A 22507-nucleotide genomic window follows, 5' to 3' on the forward strand; every position below is an offset into this window, starting at 1 on the left:
AGGTACCAATTTCAGAGCAAAGGATATAGACCGCAATACAGCCTTGTGTTATCTGGTCTAGACTATGGATGTCTATGAGTATATTGTTGAGATAATTTGACATATGGATGTAGACGAGTCAACTTGGCAGAATGTGACAAATTACCATGGGGTTACTCCGCGGCAGATATGAGATAAGATAAAATGCAAGTATGAGTGTATGAATGTATAAAAAAGCCCTCCAGAGCTTCAGAGCAGCTACAAGTAGGCTTTCAAGTCAACTTCGATGTACCTGCGGGCAGTAGTACCAAATTAGGAAATACTCTCCGTGATTACTCCTTATCTCTGCTTTCCAATGTTCACCTCAGGCACTAAACCAGAAGCAGAAATGACGTTTCTGCCACACCCGGCCGCCCGGGGAAACGAGAATCTCAAGTGTCAGGTCCAGACTAAGAGCGCCATCCACCCAATCTACTTTATACAGCGAGTCTATGTATGATTTGATCCTATCAGCAACCCCTCAATCCAAATCCTAGACATTGAACAACACCCCCATTTCAATATCCCTCCAGCCTCGAGCTCCGGGACGCAATGGCACCCCCGCGCCAGCGCACCACAGCTATCGTGGATGACTCGAGGTCCGAAGCCTCAAGCGGCACAAGAGAATACCACAAAGCCACCAAGTCTCGCAGACCGGCTGCTGCAAAAGAGAAAGCCTTGATTACCAGCGCGCCCGTCGTGGACAACCAGCACGCAGAAGAACAACCCCGAGTAAGTTTCATCCTGAAAGAGATCGATCAATCGCAACTCAACGCACAACCCAGTTAAACAGACCATAAACTAATCCCCCTTCCCCCCCTACAGCTCCCCTGGACAGACCTCCCCCTCGAAATCCTCCACTCCTACCGCCACGTCCACAAACTTCCCACGCCCTCCGCCTTTTCAAGTGACTACTCCCGCCTAATCCTCTCGCAAGGCGTCGGCCTTCGCTCACCAACCTCCCTCGCCGCCCGCCGCGCTCAATCCTCCTCATCTCAGAACCACTCCCACTCCCACCGAACAAACACCTCGTCGGACTCCCTCTCTGACTCAACGCTGCGTCGCACCGTCGGCCAGGACCGCGTGAGCAAAGATCAGTTTGCGCTTGTTGTCCGGAAACACTTCAACAGCGCTGGTCTCTCTGAACAGGAAACCATTGCGCGGTTTCTGTACACTGTCCGTGAGGACAGGAGAGGGAGACAGTTCCGATTGCGGTTTCAGCCGTAAGATGAGGGGCGAGTGTCCTACTTTGGTCCCTTGCTCTTTTCTTTCCCCTCGTAGTAGGGGAAATGGGATTATACGGGGCTTGGGGTGGAGCCAAGGCTTTTCTCCTTCTTATCCCACCGTGCTGGTGCTGGCCTGTCCTGGTTGACGGTGCGCTCGGTTCGGTGCGGTGAACATACATGGCGTGTGTGGTTTACTAGGTTGCCTTGCTTCGGGGATCTGGCGGCCTGTTCTCTTTTGCTATATTAAGATACCCATTGGCGTTCAGTGTGTTTATCTTGGTTGTTTTATCTTTATTTCTTGGGTTGCGAGTTGCGGACTCTCCCTCCCCCTCTCTCCCTCTCTTCTACTATGTATACTTTGCACACCATAATCGAATACTCAGACAAGATAACCATATATGTACATAGGTACCTAGACAGGTTACAATCAAAGGTTATACATAGAAAAGTCTCCTGAATGCGCTTTTTTACCGCCTTCGTACACATCTAAAAAGAGCTTCCAAAAGACCAACCAAAAGACCAACGAAAAGACATAACAAGGCCGCATAAGCAGCTGACTATTCTTGTCATACGTCATTTAATATCGGGAAGATGCACAGCACCGCGTTGAACAAACCTTAATTCGAGAACGCAGGACCATACTTGCTAGTATATTTCATTTTGTCATTTACATAAGAGCGTGCATGTTCCCTCCAGTAATCAAAGAGGGCAGAAAAGACAGATATCCAAACCGAACGTGAGAACAGGGACAAAAGCCCCCCAAACGAAGCAGTTCAGACTACATAATAAAATCCCGCGAAATAACAAAGAATCAATCGAGGGCGACCTCAAAGCAACAGGTGTAAAAGTCCACAAACGCCGAGATATATGGCTCCCTTCCAACCGCCTCCTTCGGTACATGTTCCATGTTTCATTTTGCCAAATAGGTCCAACCGAATCTAGCCCATTCCATCCCGCACTGTAGGCAGTATTATCAATTGCCCGGATACAGGGAAGTCAACCTTATTTCCAGGCGTTGAGACCAGCCCATGGATCGGCGGAGGAGCCGGGCTGTGACTGTGGCTGCGACTGCGAGGGGTTCTTGTGGTGCCCGTACTGTCTGGTCTGCGCATAGCCACCAGGACCAGAGGGGTATATACCACCTGCTGTAGGAGGGTATGTTGTCTGCTGGGGGCGTGGGGGAGGTGGAGGCGGGATGTAGCCCTGGGGAGCCATATAGTGCGAGGACTGAGGGCCAGCGCCAGGAGCCGGCGTGCCGGAATTTGAGTAGCCACCGTACGGGGCCGGGGTTTGAGAGAAGAATTGCTGGTTCGGGGGTGGGGACACGGGGGTCTGGTAAGGATATGCCATGGGGTTGTAGCCCTCCGATAGGGGAGCTGCGGCGCCTTGCTGGAAATGCTGGGCTTGGTAAGCTCCTGGACCACCTCCCATGTACTGCCCGTAGGGAGCTGGAGAGTGCGAGAGGGGTGCGCCTGGCATGGTAGGCGGGTAGCGGGGTGACGGCTTTGGAGATGGACCGGTGGTTCCATATGCCGGTGTCTGGACGGGCGGGGGTGGTGACTTGACTTTTGAGGGCGGTTTTGCGGAGCCTGTGGAGGGTAAATTTGAGGAGCTCTTTGGTTCCGTTGATAGTCGCTCCATCAGCTGGCGCAGCTTCTCTCGCTCGCGATCTTCTTGCTCTGAGACACCGCTGGAATTGTCACGGCTAGTGAAGGAATCGGCATTCCTGCGGAGACCGTCGGCATTTTCGCCTATGGCCTTGTCGCGCTCGATCTGGCTGAGAAGCTGGGCACCTTCTGATCGGCGGTTGTTGATGAAGGTTTCGACATTCTTGCGGAGACTGTCGACGTTTTCACCCATGTCCTTGTAGAAAGTCCGTGCTTGCTTGATACCCGACGAGAGACCATGGAATGCTTCATAAACCTTCTTGTACCGAGCTATCACGGAATTGCGTTGTCTCTTTATAGACTCATACTTCGACTTCTCGGATTGAACTCTTTTGTCTTGAAGAAGGCTATCGTGTATCTTTGTGAGTTCGTTCATCAAAGATGATTGTTTGTGATTCGCCTGCACGAGTATGTTCTGATATGGCAGGAACTTTTCCAATTCTGTCTTGAAGAATTCCTTTTCTCGGCCGACGAAGGACTTTTTGTTAAGAATCAAGCGCTCCGTGATGTCATCTTTGTGAGTCTAAAGCACATATAGTTAGAAAGTTGTCGTAGACAGATAGGTTAGGACACTCACCTCCACTTTGAGATCTGCGAGCAGTTGGGACTTCTCCCGCTCCACGAGGTTCAGTTTCTTTAACAAACTCTCCACCTTGGCAATCTGTTCTGCAATAGAGGCGCCACCCTCATCATACACATCATCTAGCAGAGTACCTTCTGCCGGACTGGTGACACCGTCCTTGCTCTTGCTATGCTTTGAACGGGCTTTGATTAAGGCTCGCTGGAAAAGAACATCGGCTTCATCTGTTTCGCCAGCAGACCGCATCTCATCAAAATCGCTTTCATACTGCCGAAGTGTGGAAGACAGTTGAGAATCACTGGCGCTGGCCTCATTGATGGTATCTCTATACGATCGGACATCCCCTCGAAGCGTGGTATTGAGTCGAGAGCTGGGCTGCTGGCTCCAATCTGCTCCATACTTTGAGCGCATCTTCTCACACACGCTTTCTTCCAGATCTAGCTGCTTTGAGCACTGGTCTAATTGGGATAGTACTTCTGCTTTGCGATCCTGCAACTCGTCGAATGCCTTGCGGAAGGGATTGTGGCCGGCAAGTTCTGAACACCAGCGACGGAAGTCCTCGTCCACTGACATCTGGTTCATGCCTCCCTTCAAAACCTCGAGGGTGTCTGGCAGTTCAAGTGAGCCCAATTTAGCGGCTATATCACGATTGGCACTCTCGGCCTTTCCAGTCTCAACTCGACGTAACTCGGCCATTTCTTCCTCGTAACAACTGGCGGCCTCAGTGACCCACATAGGCCTCAGTTTTTTGAATAAGTCTGGCCCAATGATTTGACTAATATCTTGTCCTTGGTACAATTCGCTAACCGGAATCGCCTTGGCAGCAGTAACCCTGGCAACTGGTGAAAGACCAGCCTCATTAGGGACTGGTTGGTGGTAGATGAAATCATTGTCTTTGACCATAGTAGCAAGTAAAGCTTGCACATTTGTTTGATTATGCTTGATGAGGTCCAAGAGGTTGGAGCCTGACTCTGCCGTCAGGCCGGTGTCCGCTGGAGGTGACGAAGGGAACGTCTTTGCCCAGCTTAGAGCAGTGGCGGACTGCTTATCAGCCATCTGTAAACGAGCAATAGCAATTCCATGAGATCCGCTCTCACTATCCGCAACCGCTTGATAATATGATGCTACTGATCCCATATGTGCTGCCTTAGCCTGCACAACAATCGTCCAGACCTTGTCAAACACATTCTTGTCGACGAAGTTTTGCATTATCTCCGCAGCCTGTGAGTAGAGGTACGCTGCCTGTCCAGCGAGCTTGGCCAAGAGCCCAGGCTTCCTCTGATCTGCCACTTGTTTTTCAAAAAACACCTCTTGGGCTTGAGCTAGTGTGACATTTATCAGTGTCTTGATGGTGTCGTCTTTCAGGTCGGTTGATGGCGGGTATAAGAAGTTTTGATTAATATATGTAAACATCCCGGCGGATGCCTGGAAAGAGTGATAAGCGGTCTTGAGGCCGGTATCGTCAGCCCGGCTCTGGCTGGCAGCATGGCAAGATAGGATGGCGGAGATGTTAAAGATAACGGATGCCTTTTCGAAGGCCAGGGAGAATTGCGAGGTAGACGCATGAGTGAAAGCATCGTACCTAAAGGACAAGTATATAAGCACAAGTGGAACATACACGGGAAAAGTACCCCTACCATGTGAAAGGGATCTTGACGTGGTTGTCATCGATGGGGAACCTGAGGTCCAGCAGCTCCAGCTGACCGTAGTATCGATACAACAGATCACGACCGATAGCGCTGTCTTTCCCTACACCCCTCATATCCTGGCGAAGCCGGTTGAGAGTCGCGCATTCTTGACTGTATTGCTCGGGGTCTTCGCCATGGCCCTGTCGAATGTAATCCTTGAGAGGCTGGATCCAATCAATCTCGTTGGTCTGCTTCAACGGACACGAGAGCATCGGCGACTGAGCCATTGTCGGGTGGTTGCCAGGAGCGATATGCTCCCATCCAACAATACAAAAACTGTGTGAGAGAAAAAAAAAGCGCGGGGCAGGGATGGTCAGAAGCTCCGTGTCTGAGGGGATCGGAGTCGAGGCTGTGGGGTAAGGGAGGCGGAACGTCAGCGCCTGATGCCCCTAGTGTGTCAATGACGTCGGCCGATCAGGTATTCTTCGATGCAAGCAACTTAGAAAATGACGAGATAATGCGAGAATTTTTGAGAAAAGAATAGAGTTGCCTAGAGTGTTGAAGTGCTAAATGTTGAAGTGTTGGAGGAGGGAGATGTGGGATGTGATTGTCCGTGGCCGTGCCTCTAGCCGTGCCTCTAGGCGCCAAACCCCAAAACAACCAAATAACTAGAAACACATACAGAACACAGACATTCAATAAAATATTTTGAATTTTGAGTAATATGAGATAATTAATATATGGGAATGATCATAGTACAGTCAGAAGTAGAGAGCTTCTTAGACATCTATCACTCAATAATAGTAATACAATATTCTGCCCCCCAAGCCCTGGGCAGAACAGGTCCCCAATATCGCCGGCGCTATGACATGGGTGAGAGGTAAATACAAACGGATATAGAGTACATGATGATTTACATTTTTCAACTCGACTTCTTCGAGCTATCCTTGCTGGCATCGCTGCCAGCATCCTTGTTTTCCGCATCCTTGTTGGAGTCTTTGGAGTCTTTCTTGTCAGCCTGGGATGGCTTGGAGGAATCACCGTGCTTCTCCATGAGTCGATGCCAGACAGATTTCAGGAAACCTTCGTTCTTGGCAGCGTCATCTGCACTATCAGAAGCAGAGGGGCTATCAGGGTAGTTAAGTTAGCACAAAAACCAATATTCACCATGAACTGTGCATCTTACCTATCCTTGCTGAAGTTCATTGTCCGCTTGGCTGTCTTATCGTTCATCTCGTCGGCGAGGACCTCCAAAATGGTGCGCTGGTTGCCTGTCAAGTACTTGGGCATGGCAACCTTAAATTCGACCTTAAGATCGCCATTGGGAGTGAAACCGCGAGCACGGCCATTAAGCTTCTTCATGCCCATTCCTGACAAAGTGATCCGGTCACCGGTACCCGTACCGGTGGCCACCTTGACCTTCACTTGATTGTCGAGAGTTGGGATGGTGACCTCACCACCAAGGATGGCAGTGGTGAGGGGAATTGAGGCTGTGTAGAGAATGTCGGACCCGGAGCGGCTGAAGCGATGGTCTGGAGCGACTCGAATGGAGACGTAAAGATCACCAGGTTGGGTGCGAGCACCAGGCGGAACAGCTGTTCCAGTTGGTGGAGAGTCACCTTCGCCGGTGACACGTAGACGCATGCCATCTTCGACACCACCGGGGATGTCTACCTTGATAGTCTTACGCTCTCGGATCACGCCATTTCCATTGCAGGGGCTGCACTCTGATCCCCGGGGAACAGACATACCGGCACCTCCACAAGCGTCACACGTCGCGGCGACTTGGAAGCCTCCCTGCATGAGATGAACGCGGGTACCTGTGCCGTTGCACTGACGACATTGGGACCGCTTGGCACCAGACTTCAATCCGTCACCTTTGCAGGTTCCGCACTTGGTCAACGGCGTGATGACGATTTCCTGAGAAGTGCCCTTCGCAGCTTCCATGAACGAGATGTTTGTTTGCACCTCAATGTCTTCACCGACCAAAATCTGTTCCTGGAAAGGGTTGCGCCCACCCCGGGGTCCACGGCGCGCTCCTCCGGTAAAGGCTCCAAAAAGATCCTCGAAGTTGATGTCGCCGGAAAAGCCCCCGCCAAAGCCACCTCCACCGCCAAAGCCATGGAATCCCCCCGCACCAGAGAATGGGCTGCCGCCGGCGTTTGGATTGAACCCGCCATTCTGATCAAAAGCGGCCGAGCCATACCGGTCGTAGTTCTCTCGCTTCTGGGCGTCGGATAACAATTCGTAGGCTGTCTGGGCTTCGGCAAACTTGTCTTTGGCCTGGGCGTCCTTGTTGGTATCAGGGTGGTACTTCTTGGCCAAGCCGTAGTAGGCCTTCTTTATGTCGCCGGCGGATGCTTTCTTATCCACGCCTAGGACCTTGTAAGGGTCGGAAACAGCCGAAAGAGGAGAGGTAGTGTGGAAGGCCTGTAAATTGGAGAAAAAGCATGTTATTTAGCAACCTGAACCTTGACAGCCCGTAGAGACGACATACCCTAGCAGATATCACCAAAGATTCCTTTCTCTTGCAAACGCCCTCCCGGAGACGCCTAGCCGGAGAAGCAGAGACGGTTGCATGGTAGTTTCTTGTTTGGTTGGATGAGTGAACGCTATTGCCGGAAGTTTGCTTAGAATATTGTCGCTGGGTCCGCAACAGACGCGCGGGGAGAGCCGCGGCCTTGGGAAATGCCGTGGATGGATTCATGGATAGTAATAGCCGAACAACGGTTGGACGGCAGTGGTAGTTGCGAGGATGAAGGGGGATAGATATGCGCGGGGAAATGATCAAGAAAAAAAGAATGACAATTTGAAAAAGAGAAAGAATGGTTTCAAGAACACCAATGACGTTCCAAACCAAGTCAAGCTACTCTCTGGATCACAGAAGCTTCGAGTTCTTTGGCTGAGAGAAGTTTCTCGGAAAAACGTGTGGCCGGACGATGATGAAAGAGTTGCTTACCGAAGCAATAATGGGGTGCTCCGACTACGGAATTCCAGCTTCCACTCTACCCATTTGTATCTAATACTTATTGCTGTCCTTTTGGAGCTGTGCCACGGGCTGTCACGGTTCTTCACTATATCCCTTTTTATTTCCTTCACTCCATTGCCCGGGCATCCACCTCATACTCAAGGAGCATGCTCCGCGGCCAAACCCTCCCCTGGAGAGCTGTACTCCACCAAACGCCACGACCTCTCCTCCGACGGCCGTTTCTTGCTTCACCGAGATATAATGCAACCTTTCGATCAACACTAAGTTCGGCCCGCCTTGGTGACTCTCTTCCCTCGTCTTCCCGCGCCTTCTCTGCGAGCTCCATTCGGCGGAGGGAGAAACCCCCTCCAGAGGACTCTAAAGACGGATCGGAAGAGAAGGAAGAGCACGAAACTAGCCAGAATGATAAGGAAACGGAACGGGCTCCTGAATCGCGGAGGAAGGGAGCAGACTCAGGAAAGAATGTCCCTTCCGCAGATCAAGTAGCTCCCGCGCGGAGAAAAGACCGGTCATCTGATAAAGAGCGCGGAGTGGGAGAGGAAGTAAAGAAAGAAGCCAACGCATCAGATGGAAAGGGGAACTCGAATGACACACCTTCGCCCATCCCACCAAGTGATGGCCCGGCCGACTCCAAACCCAGCGGTGCAAGCAGCGGTGGTAATAGCGGCAATGACGATGGTGGGAAGAAGGGCAAGAAGGCCTCTGGGGAAAAGGCTTTGCAAAAGCCGGCAGTTCCGGACGTTTACCCACAGGTAATGGCAATTCCCATCGCGAAACGCCCTTTGTTCCCCGGTTTTTACAAAGCGATTACTATTCGCGATCCGAATGTCGCCGTTGCGATCCAGGATATGATGAAACGGGGTCAGCCATATGTCGGAGCGTTTTTGTTCAAGGATGACAACGCCGATGGTGACGTGATCGAGAAATTGGACGATGTTTACGACACTGGAGTTTTCGCTCAAATTACCGCCGCGTACCCTCTCCGTGGAGAGGCTAGCGGTGTGACAGCGGTTCTCTATCCCCACCGACGTATCAAGATATCGTCGCTACTTCCCCCTGGAGAGAACACCAAGGCCGCTACACCTCCACCCGCACCTACGTCAGAAGATAAGACAACTGAAAAGCGAGGTGATGTAGTGGCTAGCTTTGAAGAAAGCGCACCCGAGCCAGCTCCCAAAGACCATTACGAACCGACATCCTTCCTGAAGAAACACCCCGTCAGCCTTGTCAACGTGGAAAACTTGGCCGAAGAGCCGTTCGACAAGAAAAACCCAATTATCCGCGCGGTGACCAGTGAAATTGTTAATGTGTGCAAAGAGATCGCCACCCTAAACCCTCTGTTCCGCGATCAAATCTCAGCATTTTACACAGATCAATTCCCGGGAAACCTCAGTGACGAACCATCCAAATTGGCTGATTTCGCTGCCGCTGTATCTGCCGGTGAGCTCCACGAGATGCAAGAAGTTCTCGAGACAATGAACATTGAGGAGCGTCTCCCTAAGGCACTTGTCGTTCTGAAGAAGGAATTGATGAACGCCCAACTGCAATCCAAGATCACCAAAGATGTCGAGGCTAAGATCCAGAAACGCCAGCGCGAGTACTGGCTGATGGAGCAAATGAAGGGCATCAAGAGAGAACTTGGCATCGAGTCTGACGGGAAAGACAAGCTTGTCGAGAAGTTCAAGGAGAAGGCTGAAAAGCTTGCCATGCCTGAGGCTGTCAAGAAGGTCTTCGATGAGGAGATCAACAAGCTAGCACACCTCGAGCCTGCTGCATCCGAGTTCAATGTCACTCGTAACTACCTAGACTGGCTAACCCAAATCCCCTGGGGCCAGAAGAGCGTGGAAAACTTTGGCGTCAAGAACGCAGTCAGTGTCCTCGATGAGGATCATTACGGGCTGAAGGATGTCAAGGATCGTATTCTTGAGTTCATCGCTGTGGGCAAGCTTCGTGGAACCGTCGAAGGAAAGATTCTTTGCCTTGTTGGTCCACCCGGTGTTGGAAAGACTAGTATCGGCAAATCGATTGCTCGCGCTCTGAATAGGCAATACTACCGGTTCTCTGTTGGTGGCTTGACCGACGTGGCAGAGATCAAGGGCCACCGACGAACCTACGTTGGTGCTCTCCCGGGACGCATTATCCAAGCTCTCAAGAAGTGTCAAACCGAAAACCCTCTAATCTTGATTGACGAGGTTGACAAAATTGGGCGTGGGCATCAGGGCGATCCGTCTTCTGCTTTGCTCGAACTCCTCGATCCTGAGCAAAACAACTCGTTCTTAGACCACTATATGGATGTTCCTGTGGATCTTTCCAAGGTCCTTTTCGTCTGTACCGCCAACGTGACCGATACTATCCCTCGGCCTTTGTTGGATCGTATGGAACTCATCGAATTGTCCGGCTACGTGGCAGATGAGAAGATGGCAATTGCTGAGAGATACCTCGCCCCCGCTGCTCGGGAGCTGACTGGCCTGAAGGATGTGGATGTGAACCTTGAACGGGATGCCATCGAAGAGCTGATCAAGTCATACTGCCGTGAGAGCGGTGTCCGTAACTTGAAGAAGCAAATCGAAAAGGTCTACCGGAAGGCAGCATTCAAGATTGTCCAGGACCTAGGCGAGGATGTGATGTCCGAAGAGGCGGCTCTGACCGAAGCGGGCAAGGCTGCCCAGGAAGAGTCCAAGGAGCATGAGCCAGCGGATCCTGCGCAAGTTCCGATTGAGCCAGAGAAGTCAACCACAGAGATTCCTCGACTGGCCCTCAAGGTCCCCGACAGTGTGCATCTCAGCATCGGCAAGGGAACCTTGAAGGATTACGTTGGACCTCCCGTTTTCACCGCCGACCGCCTGTACGACCAGTTCCCTCCTGGTGTCACCATGGGTCTTGCATGGACCAGCATGGGTGGAGCTGCTCTGTACGTTGAATGTATTCTGGAGAATGCATTGAATCACAACTCGCGCCCAGGGCTCGAAATCACCGGCAACCTGCAAAATGTCATGAAGGAGTCTACTCACATTGCGTATTCCTTCGCCAAGTCTGTTATGGCGCGGCAATTCCCTGAGAACCAATTCTTCGAAAAAGCGAAGGTTCACTTGCACTGCCCTGAAGGCGCTGTTCCAAAGGATGGTATGTGAAACTTGAACATTTATAATAAGTCGGCGGCTAACCATTCCAACAGGACCCTCTGCCGGTATCACTATGGCTAGCGCCTTGTTATCTTTGGCTCTCAACCACTCTCTTGAGCCAACCGTTGCCATGACCGGAGAGTTGACTGTGACTGGTAAGGTTCTGCGCATTGGAGGCTTGAGAGAGAAGACTGTGGCTGCTCGTCGGGCTGGTGCCACAAAGATTCTTTTCCCTGCAGACAACACATCTGACTGGCTTGAGCTACCTGAGGTGAGTCATAAATCTATCCATTTCTAGTGGTTCTCTTAGCTGACTGTTTTATCTAGAACATCAAGGAGGGTATCGAAGGTCACCCGGTGAACTGGTACTCCGAAGTGTTTGACCTTCTTTTCCCCAGTCTCGACAAGGAGGCTGCCCGCACCATCTGGCAAAAGGCACTGGCCAAGCCCAAGAAGGGTAGCGAGGAGGCTAATGAAGAGTAGCGTGCTGATACCTCTTTTGGTTTGGGGGTCCTTTTTGGGTCATGTCGTATATACCTGTTGTGTTTTTACGTTGTATAGCTTTTTGTGTGATTTACTGTATACATGGCGTCTTTGTCTTCCGACACGGAATGCATGGTTGGAGTTGAAGGACTGTTAGTAGACCTTTTTGTTCCCATGTGAGATGTATGGACTAGAGCGAGAGCCAAAAAAAAGATTACTCCACTCAAAACAGGAGGCGTTCTATAGTAAGGTACATTTGTATAGTATATAGTGATATTGCGAATAATGCAAAGATAATGCAAAGACTCACCTGGATTTCGTATATCGAGTAATATTCATCGAAATTTAGGGCCGCTGTCGTGTCATATAAATTGACGCCAAAATAAACAGGGCGTGAACGGAGCCCCCAATCAGGCATAAGGGTCAGGCCGCAACGCATCCTCGAATTTTGATCTGTGCGCCGTTCGATGAATCATATCTTTATTCTAATTTTTTTCTCCCTCACCCTTGTGTCCCTTAGAAGGGCTTTTGATTGATCTCCTGCAAGGTCCTTTTGCCTCCAGACATTCGAAGCCTTGCAGCGGAAGCATCTCATCACCGCTATCAAACGGCTGCAGGCGATTCCTTAGAGAAAAAAAAAATTTAGAGGGAGAAAAAAAAAAAAAAAACAAAACCACTTATACCTAAGAAATTTCATCTTGACCGACATCTCTCTTCCCCTTTTGCACCCGCCCTTTTTTATGAGCTTGTGCTGGGCCGGTCACCCAGCCTCGTCCATTGCAGCCCGACGTTGTGCGACACTTGGACGTTGGACCTCGACGTGAACCTAACTCTTCAACCTCGAAAGGAAAAACACTACTTGGAACTGGTGGGACGAAAACCGTGTTAGTGTGTCAGTGCGACGCCAAACTTCCCTGCCTCCTTGACCCTGTCTCAATTCTTATGGACATCGGAGATTCGGCCAGCGGGGTGTTCGAGTCGTTCCTTGCACGACAGAGCGGCTTGCCGTATGGCCATCTCTGTTCCCAACTCCTGTAGCCCGACGCGGCTGGCTTTTCTGGACGACAAAGGCGGAAATCCGCCAAAGCAGAGCATGTGGCACCGGTTGGGTTTGCGAAAATTATGGCAGGGCCGCGACGATCATCGAGACACGTCTGCCGGGGAGAGTCAAGATGAGATTTCTCCCCGTCCTTCTTCTGACAACTCCCGCAAACAAGACAACTTGACACGTCGACTCTCGCGAAAAGTTGGCGTTCTACCACGAAACACCCCCTTTAAGCGACAGAGCTCCGATCTCGAGCGACTGGCTCCTCGGGAACCCGATCACCGCCGTGCCCTCTCCGCCGACCGTCGCCCCTTAAGTTCCCAGAGAAGCAGGTCTCCACCACCAACCGTGGGCCCCAGACAGTCCGCGCCCGAGGTTCAGTGGCTCGGCCCGGCGCCCACAACCACGGTCGATGATTCCCCCGAACCAGAATCCGAAACGAACGAGGCCCATGAGATTAACGATATCTCCGAAAATTCGAACCCTTGCCCCGAAATGACGACGGATAATTTCGACGCACCAGAGGAGGAGGAGGATGACCACACAATCGATCTGGATATGGAACTGGAACAACGGTGGATTTTGAATCTGAGCATGCACTTCCGAGATGGGTCAGAGCGGGAGAAATTCTTTGTGACGTACGCAGAGACACCGAACCGATGGCGCCGAGTGACGATTTCCTGCGATTACCACGATGCACCACCATATTCACTAGAGCGGGAACTGAAGGAACTACGGTATCAACGCGACAAATGTGCACGGATCTACGAATCCATTCGCGAGTCCCTTCTTGCGATCCAATTCTATGAAGGTGTCACGAATCTCCGACTCGAGACGAGCGATGGCCGTTTACACGTTCATGTGACGGAGGACGTAAACGAAACAATCCCTTACCCTCCCATTTCCAGCATCAGGCATTTGGTCAACGCTCCTTTCATCCCCGAAGACTCGTTACACTTCGAATCTCATTTATCCGGCTTCGTTTACAAAATAAACCTGGACGGACGTTTCTATATCAAGAAGGAAATACCTGGTCCCGACACCGTGGATGAGTTCCTCTACGAGATTAACGCTTTGCATGCGCTGAAAGACCGCCCAAGCGTGATCCAGGTGGAAGGAATTGTGATCGATGATTGGCGAGGCGTCGTCAAGGGTTTGCTAATTAGCTATGCAGAAAAGGGTGCACTGGTTGACATTCTGTACGAGCAACGTGGGAGAACGAGCTTTGCACGACGTGAGCGATGGGCAAAGCAGATTGTCCAGGGCCTCTGTGAGATCCACGAATCGGGTTACGTGCAGGGCGACTTCACACTCGCGAACATTGTGGTGGATGCGGACGACAACGCCAAAATCATTGACATCAACCGTAGAGGATGCCCAGTTGGGTGGGAGCCCCCGGAAATCGCCGCTAAGATCGAGAGCAACCAGCGCATCTCCATGTATATTGGCGTCAAAACTGATCTCTTCCAACTGGGTATGACGCTGTGGGCATTGGCGATGGAGGAGGACGAGCCTGAACGACAACCGCGACCTCTTCGACTGACCGATGACGCGAAGATTCCAAACTATTACCGACGGATAGTGGATATTTGTTTAAGCCCAACTCCGCGACATAGGCTCTCTGCGAAGGATCTCCTTTCCATGTTCCCCCCACTGTTGGAAGCACGGGTATCGACACCTGTTCAATCACTGGAGACCATTGCCAATGATTCTAGGCACTTGCCAATTAGCAACTGGGCTCCGCCTCAGCCTGCTGGGCTTGGGCTGACATCGCCAGGGGGCATGATACGGCAAGATGATCATTATTATCCCCAAAAGGAGTTCTCGGGAAATTCTTATGGTGATCTGCAACACCGCATATTCCCTGAAAACCACGACCTCGTCAAGCGATCAACAATAACGCTCGCGGAATCCAATGAAGACACGGGATTCCCATCTAAGCCCTCTTCTTCTTCTACATTGAATCACCACGAACCCCACAACCCTAACGAGTACATGGATTTTTCCAGCCATTTCAATGATGGCTCGTCACCCTACCTACCCTCTGACAGTCAGAAACCGGAAGTCGCCCCGGTTTCTCAGACAAGGTCAATGGGCAATGGCTTCCGCAACCACCCAGTGGAGCTACCAGCCCTCCCAAATGAGCCTGTCTATCTCGAAACTGCCCCCATGAATAATCAGCAAGAGACACCTGATGAGTCGACCTATAATAATTCCCGAGCTTTGCTTGGCTCTACAGTTACCTCACCTCCACTCCCGCCCCCAGTCAACACATCTCTTGTTGACTCGCAGAAACAGGAGGCTCTGAATCGACCAAACCCAAAGGCAGTCAATGACGAGGGTGACCTTGAAACCTCAGCTTTGCCAATAAACCCTACTTTGCGTGACTCTGGTACATCAAGTGGCCCTCAGGCCATCCCATCTTCAATTAGGCATACAAAGCAGGATGGTGTGGATCAGCCATGTGCAAAGGCCACCAGTGACAGGGATGATCTTGAATCCTCATCTTTGCCCCTCAGCCCTACTTTCCGTGATTCTGGGAGTTTTGTTGGCCTTCAGAACGCCCCTCGATCGGTAAAAGCTTCTCCTATCGAGCCGCCAAAGCAGAAATGTGCAGATTTGTCATGCGCAAACGTCGAAACCAACCCTGAATTTACTGAGCCATCCCCCTCATCCTCATGTCTGTCTCTCTCGGAACTACCTATCAGTCCTACTTTCCGTTCTTCTGGAACCTCCGTCGACGCTCTGGGTACCACTCCATCGCTGAACCCTTTGCCTGTTAAACCGTCAAGGCAGGATAACGTGGATCAACCACGTGCAAAGGCTACCACCTATATCAAGCCCATGCCCACAACACCATCAGACGCAACATCTTCCCAACCTCTCCCGACATCACCTATCAATCCTACTCTAGCTCGCTCTGGGCCTTCGCTCGAACTTCCGAGCGCCCCGCAATCAGTGAAATCATCTCCTATCCAGCCGCCGAAGCAGACTGATCCGACTTCGCCATTCGCAAACACCGATATGAAACCCAAGGGTACTGAGCCGTCGCCCTCAACATCAAGTCTAGCCCGTTCGGAATTGCCTATCAGCCCAACGTTCCGTTCTTCAGAGACTTCCATCAACACTCTAAGTGCCCCTTCATTGCAGGGCCCTTCCCCAACTGAACCGCCAAAGCCGGAGCGTGCGATTATGCCACGCGATAACGACATCACACCCACCTCTCCGTCAACACCGTCTCGATTCTCTTCAATGCACATTTCGGGCCTTCGTCACACCGGGGCTTCCATTGGCTCTCTGGGTACGCCATTCGCAACAAGTCCATCCGTCGTTGGAATTGGACTGTTAAGGCGGCCTTGGGAAAAACCATCTGCAAATAACTCAGATGTCAAATCCGCATCGACAATGTCATCAGGGTCAGCCTCATCCCTCGGGAACTCTCAGACTTCAAGGAAGCCAGAGAGCCCCATTTCACCGCTCAAACCATACCCCCTCCAAACCCAGAAGAATGAAATTTTAGGCCAATCCAAACCAAAGACGGCCGATATCAAACCTGCACAAACAAACCCACTGAACTCCAGTTCGAATTTGCTGGGATCGAAGTTGCCCATCAGCCCTGCTCATCCAAATTCAAAGCCCAGTTCCACTTATGCCGAGGCTGAGATGACACGAGCTGTTCAGGGCCCATCTTCAAGTCAGGCCAAACCCAGCATTTCGAGCCAGGCACGTTTTCTCTCGAATTGAATATACTCACCAATCTATCCTCCACGAACAACTTCGTGAAGCCCTCATGGGCAAATTCACACCTCGAACCAACGCAAGGTCACTAATATTTTTACCAAAACAATCTTGCTACATTGGCCGCCACCTACGACGCCACGACCCATTTCTCCGAACGAGCCCCATATTCGGGGCCGAGCACTCGATACCCTTTTGATTTGCTCTGCTTGTACAGTTTATGCCTCGTCGTTTGCCTCGTGTTATTCAGCTTTTGGAAGCATTTATACCGATGGCGGGCGAACCCCTGGAGTCCTAAAAAGTCCTTTTTTTTTACTTTTTTTTACTTTTTTTTTTTCTTTGCATTTTGGCGGATTTAAATTGGTTTTTGTTCTGGTAGCTTTTCTTTTGTTTTCCCTATCTCTTTTGTTATGTCATTCTCTTGTTCCCTTGCTGTTTATTCTATGATTTATCTGTTTTCTCTCAGCGGAGGCCCTCGTTCTGCGTTCTGGTGTTCTCACCCGGAAGTCGATGTATATTGATGGGATTTTTTTATACCTCTTCTTGTCTGACAGGGCTGTATTATTTTTTCTTTTTTTTTCGTTATTTGGCAATGCAATTCTTGGCTAGCACTGGCTTTCGCATTCTAACCGTAAATAGGCCCTGGTGTCTCCTTTCATGGAGAAATGACTTCTTTATGCTGGATCATAGACAATGAATTAATTCTCCTCATTTGGTAACCAAACAAGATTCAAAACTCTCTCGCCAAGGTTCTACACTTGACCCTAGTCCTCGTCCAATCAGTACAATCTTGCACTGGAGTGGTTTAGACTTATCCTCTGTGTCTATGGGCTCCGCATCTCGAATCTCGAATACATCGCGCACGGCTTGAATGATCCTGCTTGTCCCATCATTCAGGATCAGTATACCCTTTAGCCGATGAACCTCAAAGTCTACGGGGTGCGGCTCGGATGAGACTGATTTCGTAGGCGCAGGGAATGTTGTATCCCACAAAACAGAGCGCAGCCAGGCATCCACGCAGCTGACCTTATCTGCCGGGATTGGAGGCGTAACAATCGCAGTGGTAGAAATTGCCTGGTAATAGTTAGAATCGCGAGAGTATGCCCCTCCTTGTTTGGAACAGGCAGAAAACAGACAATATAAACTTACCGGATCCATATGGCTATGTCCCTTCTTACTGAAGTCCAAATCCGCCAAGTGATCATAAGCATGCAAATCCAGCACGACACCCTCAATCTGCGGCGTCCGACTATGATCCGTCACATGAATCTTAGCCACGCTGTTGATAGAGGCAACACGATCTTGCACAGCCTCCAGCTCTTGCTCCGTAACCAGATCCGTTTTGTTGAGGATCACCACATCTGCATGCGAGATCTGCATATGTGCCATAGACAGAACAGGGCCAGAACCATGATCGTGGTTCACGTCATGCGACTCGGCCTTCTCTTCAGGGGCCGGTTCGTCCAGCAATCGCGTGATGTTCTTTGCGTCAACGAGCGTGACAATTCCATCTAAGTAGATGGAGCTACCCAGCCCTTCGTCCATCCAGAAGATCGGGGCGATGTTGCCTGGGTCGGCAAGACCGGTTGTCTCTAGAAGGATATAATCGAAGGTGCCGCGGCGTTCCATCAATGACTCAATGGCCATCACGCCTGAGTCTTTCACGGAGCAGCAGATGCAGCCATTGCCGACTTCCATCCATTCGGTCACTTCTTGGCCGCCTTGGTTTACTGTCATTGGTTTTTCAATGTCCATTGCTTTGTGATATAATGTTAGAATGTAAGTTTTTGGTCCATTTGGTTGGACATCTTACAGTCACCAAATTCTGCAATTGTATTAGCGATGTGTATCATATTACACAGTCAGGTGTAATAGACGAACCGTTCATGATCACAGCAATTTTCTTGCCGTGTTTTTCTGTCAGGATATAGTTCAACAGGGTCGTTTTCCCCGCTCCCAGGTACCCTAATCAGTGTATCAGTTTCATGTTATGACTGCTCAATATGCGCTCTATTCAATCATACCAGTAACCAGTGTTATGGGCACTCGCGCTGTTGGTTCTTCATCTACCGATGTTTGGTCTGCTGGCATTGCAGACACATCGATAAGCTCCGGAGGAGCATCCTCATCTTCAAAATTGGCAGACATACTGTCCTAATACTGTCCTGTTATTTGAATGTTGTGTAAATATTAGATAAGAACACAGAATCCGAAGAAACAGAAAGCTCGTAGATGCGGCGGATGACGTTGTTTCCCAAAATAGGCTTTAGGGCACAGGGCTCGGGCGGTCAGCCGTTGTTATGTTGATGGTTGCTACGTATCTTCAGCGTTGATGCTTGCTCCCAACACTCGACCTTTGCTTTCATTAACACGGTTTAACAAGGCGTTAAGGGCTATTCACTCTTTTATTTGTTTCTCGGTTTTCTCGTTTCAACCAGCGTCCTCGTTACGTTACCGTCATGACTGCTGCGGGAGTCTCTCCGTCAAGCTCCCCGCGGCTTCCCAGTCCTCCTCCATTTACTGAGGTTCAGATTGGGCCTCAGTCGCCATCGGTTGGCGAATCTTTTGGCAATGATGCAGACCTGCTTGGTGGTGCGATAGGAGAAAACGATGGCCCGACGCGCAGAATCCGACCAGGGACAAAATCCGCCAACATGGGCCTGCCGGCGATTCCCCTAGAGCAGGTTAGTTGCTCCCCGCTACATATTTTAGACATTACTGACAAATTCAGATAAATTCTCCATTCCAGCTCCAGGAACACCTCAAAGCCCAGTTCCATAAGCTTGCGCCCCGGTACACTGAACTTATGGAGAAATACGATCTGCTTATGGAAAAGTACGATCTGCTCATGAGGGAGTACAATGAGCGGAAGCGCAAATCATCTGACAAGGCGGATTCGAAGTACGATGTGCTTATGGAGGAGTACAACGTGCTTTTGGAGGAGTACAATAAGCAGAATCCCAACGAATTCGACATGATGGACCAGACAAGCGAGGTTGCGGAAGAGCCGACAGAATCCTCAGAGATCAAAGTTGCTAAAGAGCCAAGAAAACCCGCAAGCGAGGTTGCGAATGAGCTGACCAAACCCCCGAATGGGTTCGAGGAAATTGGTTGGAAATACGAACTGTGCCGCTTCTTCACTCTAGAAGTTAATCGCCTAGTCGAGGGCTTTTTTTCTGAGAGCCCGCCATGCTCGTCGCAAACTTGTCCCGAGATGCGAGTCAACGATTGGCAGTATATTTGCGCGGGTGCGGGGCACGATAGAGCCAAATATTGCTGCGCTATTGACTATTGCTGCCATACTCTGGATTGGGCTATGAACATTCTTGCCTCGGAAACTTTCGACAAACGACTTGTATTGCCAAGCCATGACAAAATCAGGAAACCTTTGGAAGATATCTTCCGCCGCCTCTACCGCTTCTTCGCACACGCGTGGTTTCGGCACCCTAATGTGTTTTCGAAGGTAGAAAGGAATGGCGGTCTGTACGTCTTTTTCAAGACCGTTTGTGTTCACTACAACCTTGTCGCGGACTACACGATCCCTCTTAGGGCCGGAGGACCTGATGAAGTCGCAGCAGCCAAGAAAAGGAAGGAGGAAGCCGAGGGAAAAGCACCCAAGGAAAAACCTGTCAATAGCAACCGCTTCACTATTCTACGCAAGGAAGGTGAAAATACCTTCGGTACCACTGCGGAGAGTCAGGACCCGGCGCTCGTCACTAGCGCGACCACCCGTCGCCACAAACACAGTCCTTCAACGGGATCGCGCGTTACACCTATCGCGGAGGATGCGGAGGATTTGGAAGAGATTACGCCATCGCCATTGCGTGAGCCCCTGGGGCAATCGCCCGAACCGCGGCCTGTTTCCGTTTTGGAAATACGGACTAGAGAGGAACCTACTGTCGCGGATGAGCCACCTGCCGATATAGGAAACCCCTCTGAGGAGCCAGTTGAGGAATCCCAGGAACAGCCACCGCAAGAACCCTATGAGCAGCTATCCGAAACTCCTGGAGACCAGGAAAAGATTGAGCAGGTTGAGCAGACTGAGGAGGCTAAGGAACCCTTCTCCGAGGAGTCAGCTACAAACTCAGAATCGCCCATCGAGGAGCATGCTACGAAAGGCGATGAAAATACAACTTCCTACGAAGAGGCAACTCCTGCTGAAAAGCCTGAGGCAGAGGCCGAGGTGTTACAAGAGCCTTCCGTTGCCCCTGAAACCAAGGACGAGCCAGAGAAAGAGGATTCTTGACATCAACACCCTCTCGAACCTTTCACGCCAATCTCACACTGATGATAATTGACCGTTTGTATGTATTCTTCATATCTCCCTTTTTTTTGTTACCCTTGCGACCAGCGATGAGTCGCAATTCTTTAGCTACCCGATACTCTTTTTGTAATATAGTTCAGGATATTGTTTATGGCCAATGTCAATGATACCCATTCTCCTGTGCTTTCTGGATCTATTCATGGCTAAAATAAAGATCGTAGTTCGTAAATATTACCTAGGTAGCCTCGATATGTCCGTAGGCACATAGTTAATATGTACCTAGGTAGTCCACAGGTGGAGGAGATGATCTTAATATCCATCTGATAAGCGCTTATCGCCCGACATCACCGGAAAACTACCGGGACAACCTTCAAATTCACCTCAATATCCCAAATCTAACACCGAAATGTCACCTCTTAAAGGCGCCACAACGCCAATCTACTTTGGCTCCTTCATTGTCACACCACAGGTAAATCTCTCATAATCCAAAAAAAAAACCCCCCCAGTCTCCTCAACCAACACCAACCAGTGGTTCATTATAGCAGAACCAGCCATAGACACAAGCACAGCCATTAACATGACTAACCCTAGCACACCAACATAACTAACAACTTACTTCCGAACTTCAGGTCTTCCACACAACCCCCCTAACCTTCGCCCTGGTAAACCTGAAACCAATCCTCCCGGGCCATGTCCTAGTCTCCCCACGTCGCGTCGTCCCACGCGTCACAGACCTCACCCCCGCCGAAACAAGCGACCTCTTCCTAACAGTGCGGCGCGTGGGCCGCATGGTCGAGCGCGTATATGGTGCCACGAGCTTGAATATCGCCATCCAGGACGGCGTGCACGCCGGCCAAAGCGTGCCACATGTCCATGCGCATGTCATTCCGCGCAAGGCGGCGGATCTGGACCATGCCGGTGGCACAGATGCGGTTTATGACTTGCTTGATGGGGATGAGGGAGATTTGGGGAGGGTGTTTAAGAATGCCGTTCCTACGGAAGAGGGTAATCAGTCGGCTGAGGTTGGGAATGGAAATGCTGTGAATTCGGGGAGGAGGTCTAGGTTCCCGGCTGTGGATAATGATGCGCGCAAGCCTCGTGGTGAGGAGGATATGAGGGCCGAGGCTGAGATGTTGGCGCAGGAGATGGAGAATGAGTCTCTTGATTAATTGGGTCTGTGTCTTGGATATGAAGGTCCACGGCAATTGTATATATATGATTCTAATAGAGAACAAATATGAAAGTTCACCAGTAAAGGGGACGGTTGAAGAAGTCTGGACGGTCCCACTGCTCAGGCCATTGGTGACCTGTTAATAGATCAGGAAGGGGGCATTATCCTACGCCACGATATCGTGCATATCTGGGGAGGTGCTTCCAAAAGCCATTGAGGACTTTGGTGGTCTTATTCTTGAGCACTGGCTGAATGTTCCTCCAATTATTGGGAAGGAGGACGTCGACGAGCATCAATATAGTTACCTTGTCGATCACCAAACAGGTTAAGTTGCGAGCGGGAGGCCACGAGCAGAACTATTCACCCTCGTTATCGTCTCGTGGTAGGGCTAGTACTGGAGCTCTAATGTGAGCATTGAACTGTCAGGTGTGTGTCTCGGCTAGGGTATCTTGATCCTCGACCATGTCTAGTTTGAACCGGCGAATGACCTCGTTTCCGTATGCGAATTGGGGTTCACTTGACGTCGCGTTATTTCCTCTACCGAAGTTTCAACGGCTTGTGGGGGTTTTATTTGGA

The 22507-nt window shown here is 50.6% G+C and overlaps 8 protein-coding genes across 8 annotated transcripts; 5 read left to right on the forward strand and 3 right to left on the reverse strand.

The window, feature by feature from the left end:
• The first annotated feature begins 438 nt into the window (after positions 1-438).
• N7455_011313 (uncharacterized protein) lies at positions 439-1324 on the forward strand. The gene is made up of 2 exons (XM_040958876.2): positions 439-750; positions 844-1324. The coding sequence occupies exons 1-2, from the start codon at positions 571-573 to the stop codon at positions 1243-1245; spliced, it is 582 nt and encodes a 193-aa protein (XP_040810668.2). The 5' UTR covers positions 439-570; the 3' UTR covers positions 1246-1324.
• Positions 1325-2246: 922 nt separating this feature from the next.
• Positions 2247-5406, reverse strand: bro1 (putative signal transduction protein BroA; the record flags this gene model as incomplete). The annotated part of the gene is made up of 3 exons (XM_040958899.2): positions 2247-3434; positions 3489-5073; positions 5129-5406. 3 exons carry the CDS (start codon positions 5404-5406, stop codon positions 2247-2249), a joined length of 3051 nt encoding a protein of 1016 aa, XP_040810721.2.
• Positions 5407-6041: 635 nt separating this feature from the next.
• N7455_011315 (putative mitochondrial DnaJ chaperone (Mdj1)) lies at positions 6042-7826 on the reverse strand (the record flags this gene model as incomplete). The annotated part of the gene is made up of 3 exons (XM_040958882.2): positions 6042-6246; positions 6306-7549; positions 7617-7826. The coding sequence occupies 3 exons, from the start codon at positions 7824-7826 to the stop codon at positions 6042-6044; spliced, it is 1659 nt and encodes a 552-aa protein (XP_040810649.2).
• A 293-nt stretch (positions 7827-8119) lies between these two features.
• On the forward strand, positions 8120-11955 carry N7455_011316 (endopeptidase La). Its single transcript, XM_040958849.2, has 3 exons — positions 8120-11231; positions 11284-11501; positions 11558-11955. The coding sequence occupies exons 1-3, from the start codon at positions 8255-8257 to the stop codon at positions 11711-11713; spliced, it is 3351 nt and encodes a 1116-aa protein (XP_040810710.1). The 5' UTR covers positions 8120-8254; the 3' UTR covers positions 11714-11955.
• Positions 11956-12722: 767 nt separating this feature from the next.
• On the forward strand, positions 12723-16502 carry N7455_011317 (protein kinase family protein; the record flags this gene model as incomplete). The annotated part of the gene is made up of 1 exon (XM_040958896.2): positions 12723-16502. One exon carries the CDS (start codon positions 12723-12725, stop codon positions 16500-16502), a length of 3780 nt encoding a protein of 1259 aa, XP_040810682.2.
• A 702-nt stretch (positions 16503-17204) lies between these two features.
• On the reverse strand, positions 17205-18644 carry N7455_011318 (CobW family GTP-binding protein; the record flags this gene model as incomplete). Its single annotated transcript, XM_040958835.2, has 5 exons — positions 17205-17570; positions 17646-18253; positions 18310-18321; positions 18378-18461; positions 18521-18644. 5 exons carry the CDS (start codon positions 18642-18644, stop codon positions 17205-17207), a joined length of 1194 nt encoding a protein of 397 aa, XP_040810654.1.
• Positions 18645-18850: 206 nt separating this feature from the next.
• N7455_011319 (Mob1 family protein) lies at positions 18851-20742 on the forward strand (the record flags this gene model as incomplete). Its single annotated transcript, XM_040958872.2, has 2 exons — positions 18851-19180; positions 19228-20742. Exons 1-2 carry the CDS (start codon positions 18956-18958, stop codon positions 20740-20742), a joined length of 1740 nt encoding a protein of 579 aa, XP_040810623.2. The 5' UTR covers positions 18851-18955.
• A 424-nt stretch (positions 20743-21166) lies between these two features.
• N7455_011320 (HIT family protein) lies at positions 21167-21929 on the forward strand (the record flags this gene model as incomplete). Its single annotated transcript, XM_040958832.2, has 2 exons — positions 21167-21229; positions 21390-21929. The coding sequence occupies 2 exons, from the start codon at positions 21167-21169 to the stop codon at positions 21927-21929; spliced, it is 603 nt and encodes a 200-aa protein (XP_040810670.2).
• Between the last annotated feature and the right edge of the window lie 578 nt (positions 21930-22507).

The sequence above is a fragment of the Penicillium solitum genome (genome assembly GCF_028829755.1).
Source record: "Penicillium solitum strain IBT 25940 chromosome Unknown utg000009l_segment0_segment0, whole genome shotgun sequence".
Taxonomy (NCBI): Eukaryota; Fungi; Ascomycota; class Eurotiomycetes; order Eurotiales; family Aspergillaceae; genus Penicillium; species Penicillium solitum.

Coding starts and splice junctions, on each gene's coding strand:
- N7455_011313 (XM_040958876.2), top strand. CDS start 571: ATGGCACCCCCGCGCCAGCGCACCACAGCTATCGTGGATGACTCGAGG. Junction 751..843: donor ACGCAGAAGAACAACCCCGA/GTAAGTTTCATC, acceptor CCCCCCCTACAG/CTCCCCTGGACAGACCTCCC.
- N7455_011316 (XM_040958849.2), top strand. CDS start 8,255: ATGCTCCGCGGCCAAACCCTCCCCTGGAGAGCTGTACTCCACCAAACG. Junction 11,232..11,283: donor AGGCGCTGTTCCAAAGGATG/GTATGTGAAACT, acceptor CCATTCCAACAG/GACCCTCTGCCGGTATCACT. Junction 11,502..11,557: donor ACTGGCTTGAGCTACCTGAG/GTGAGTCATAAA, acceptor TGTTTTATCTAG/AACATCAAGGAGGGTATCGA.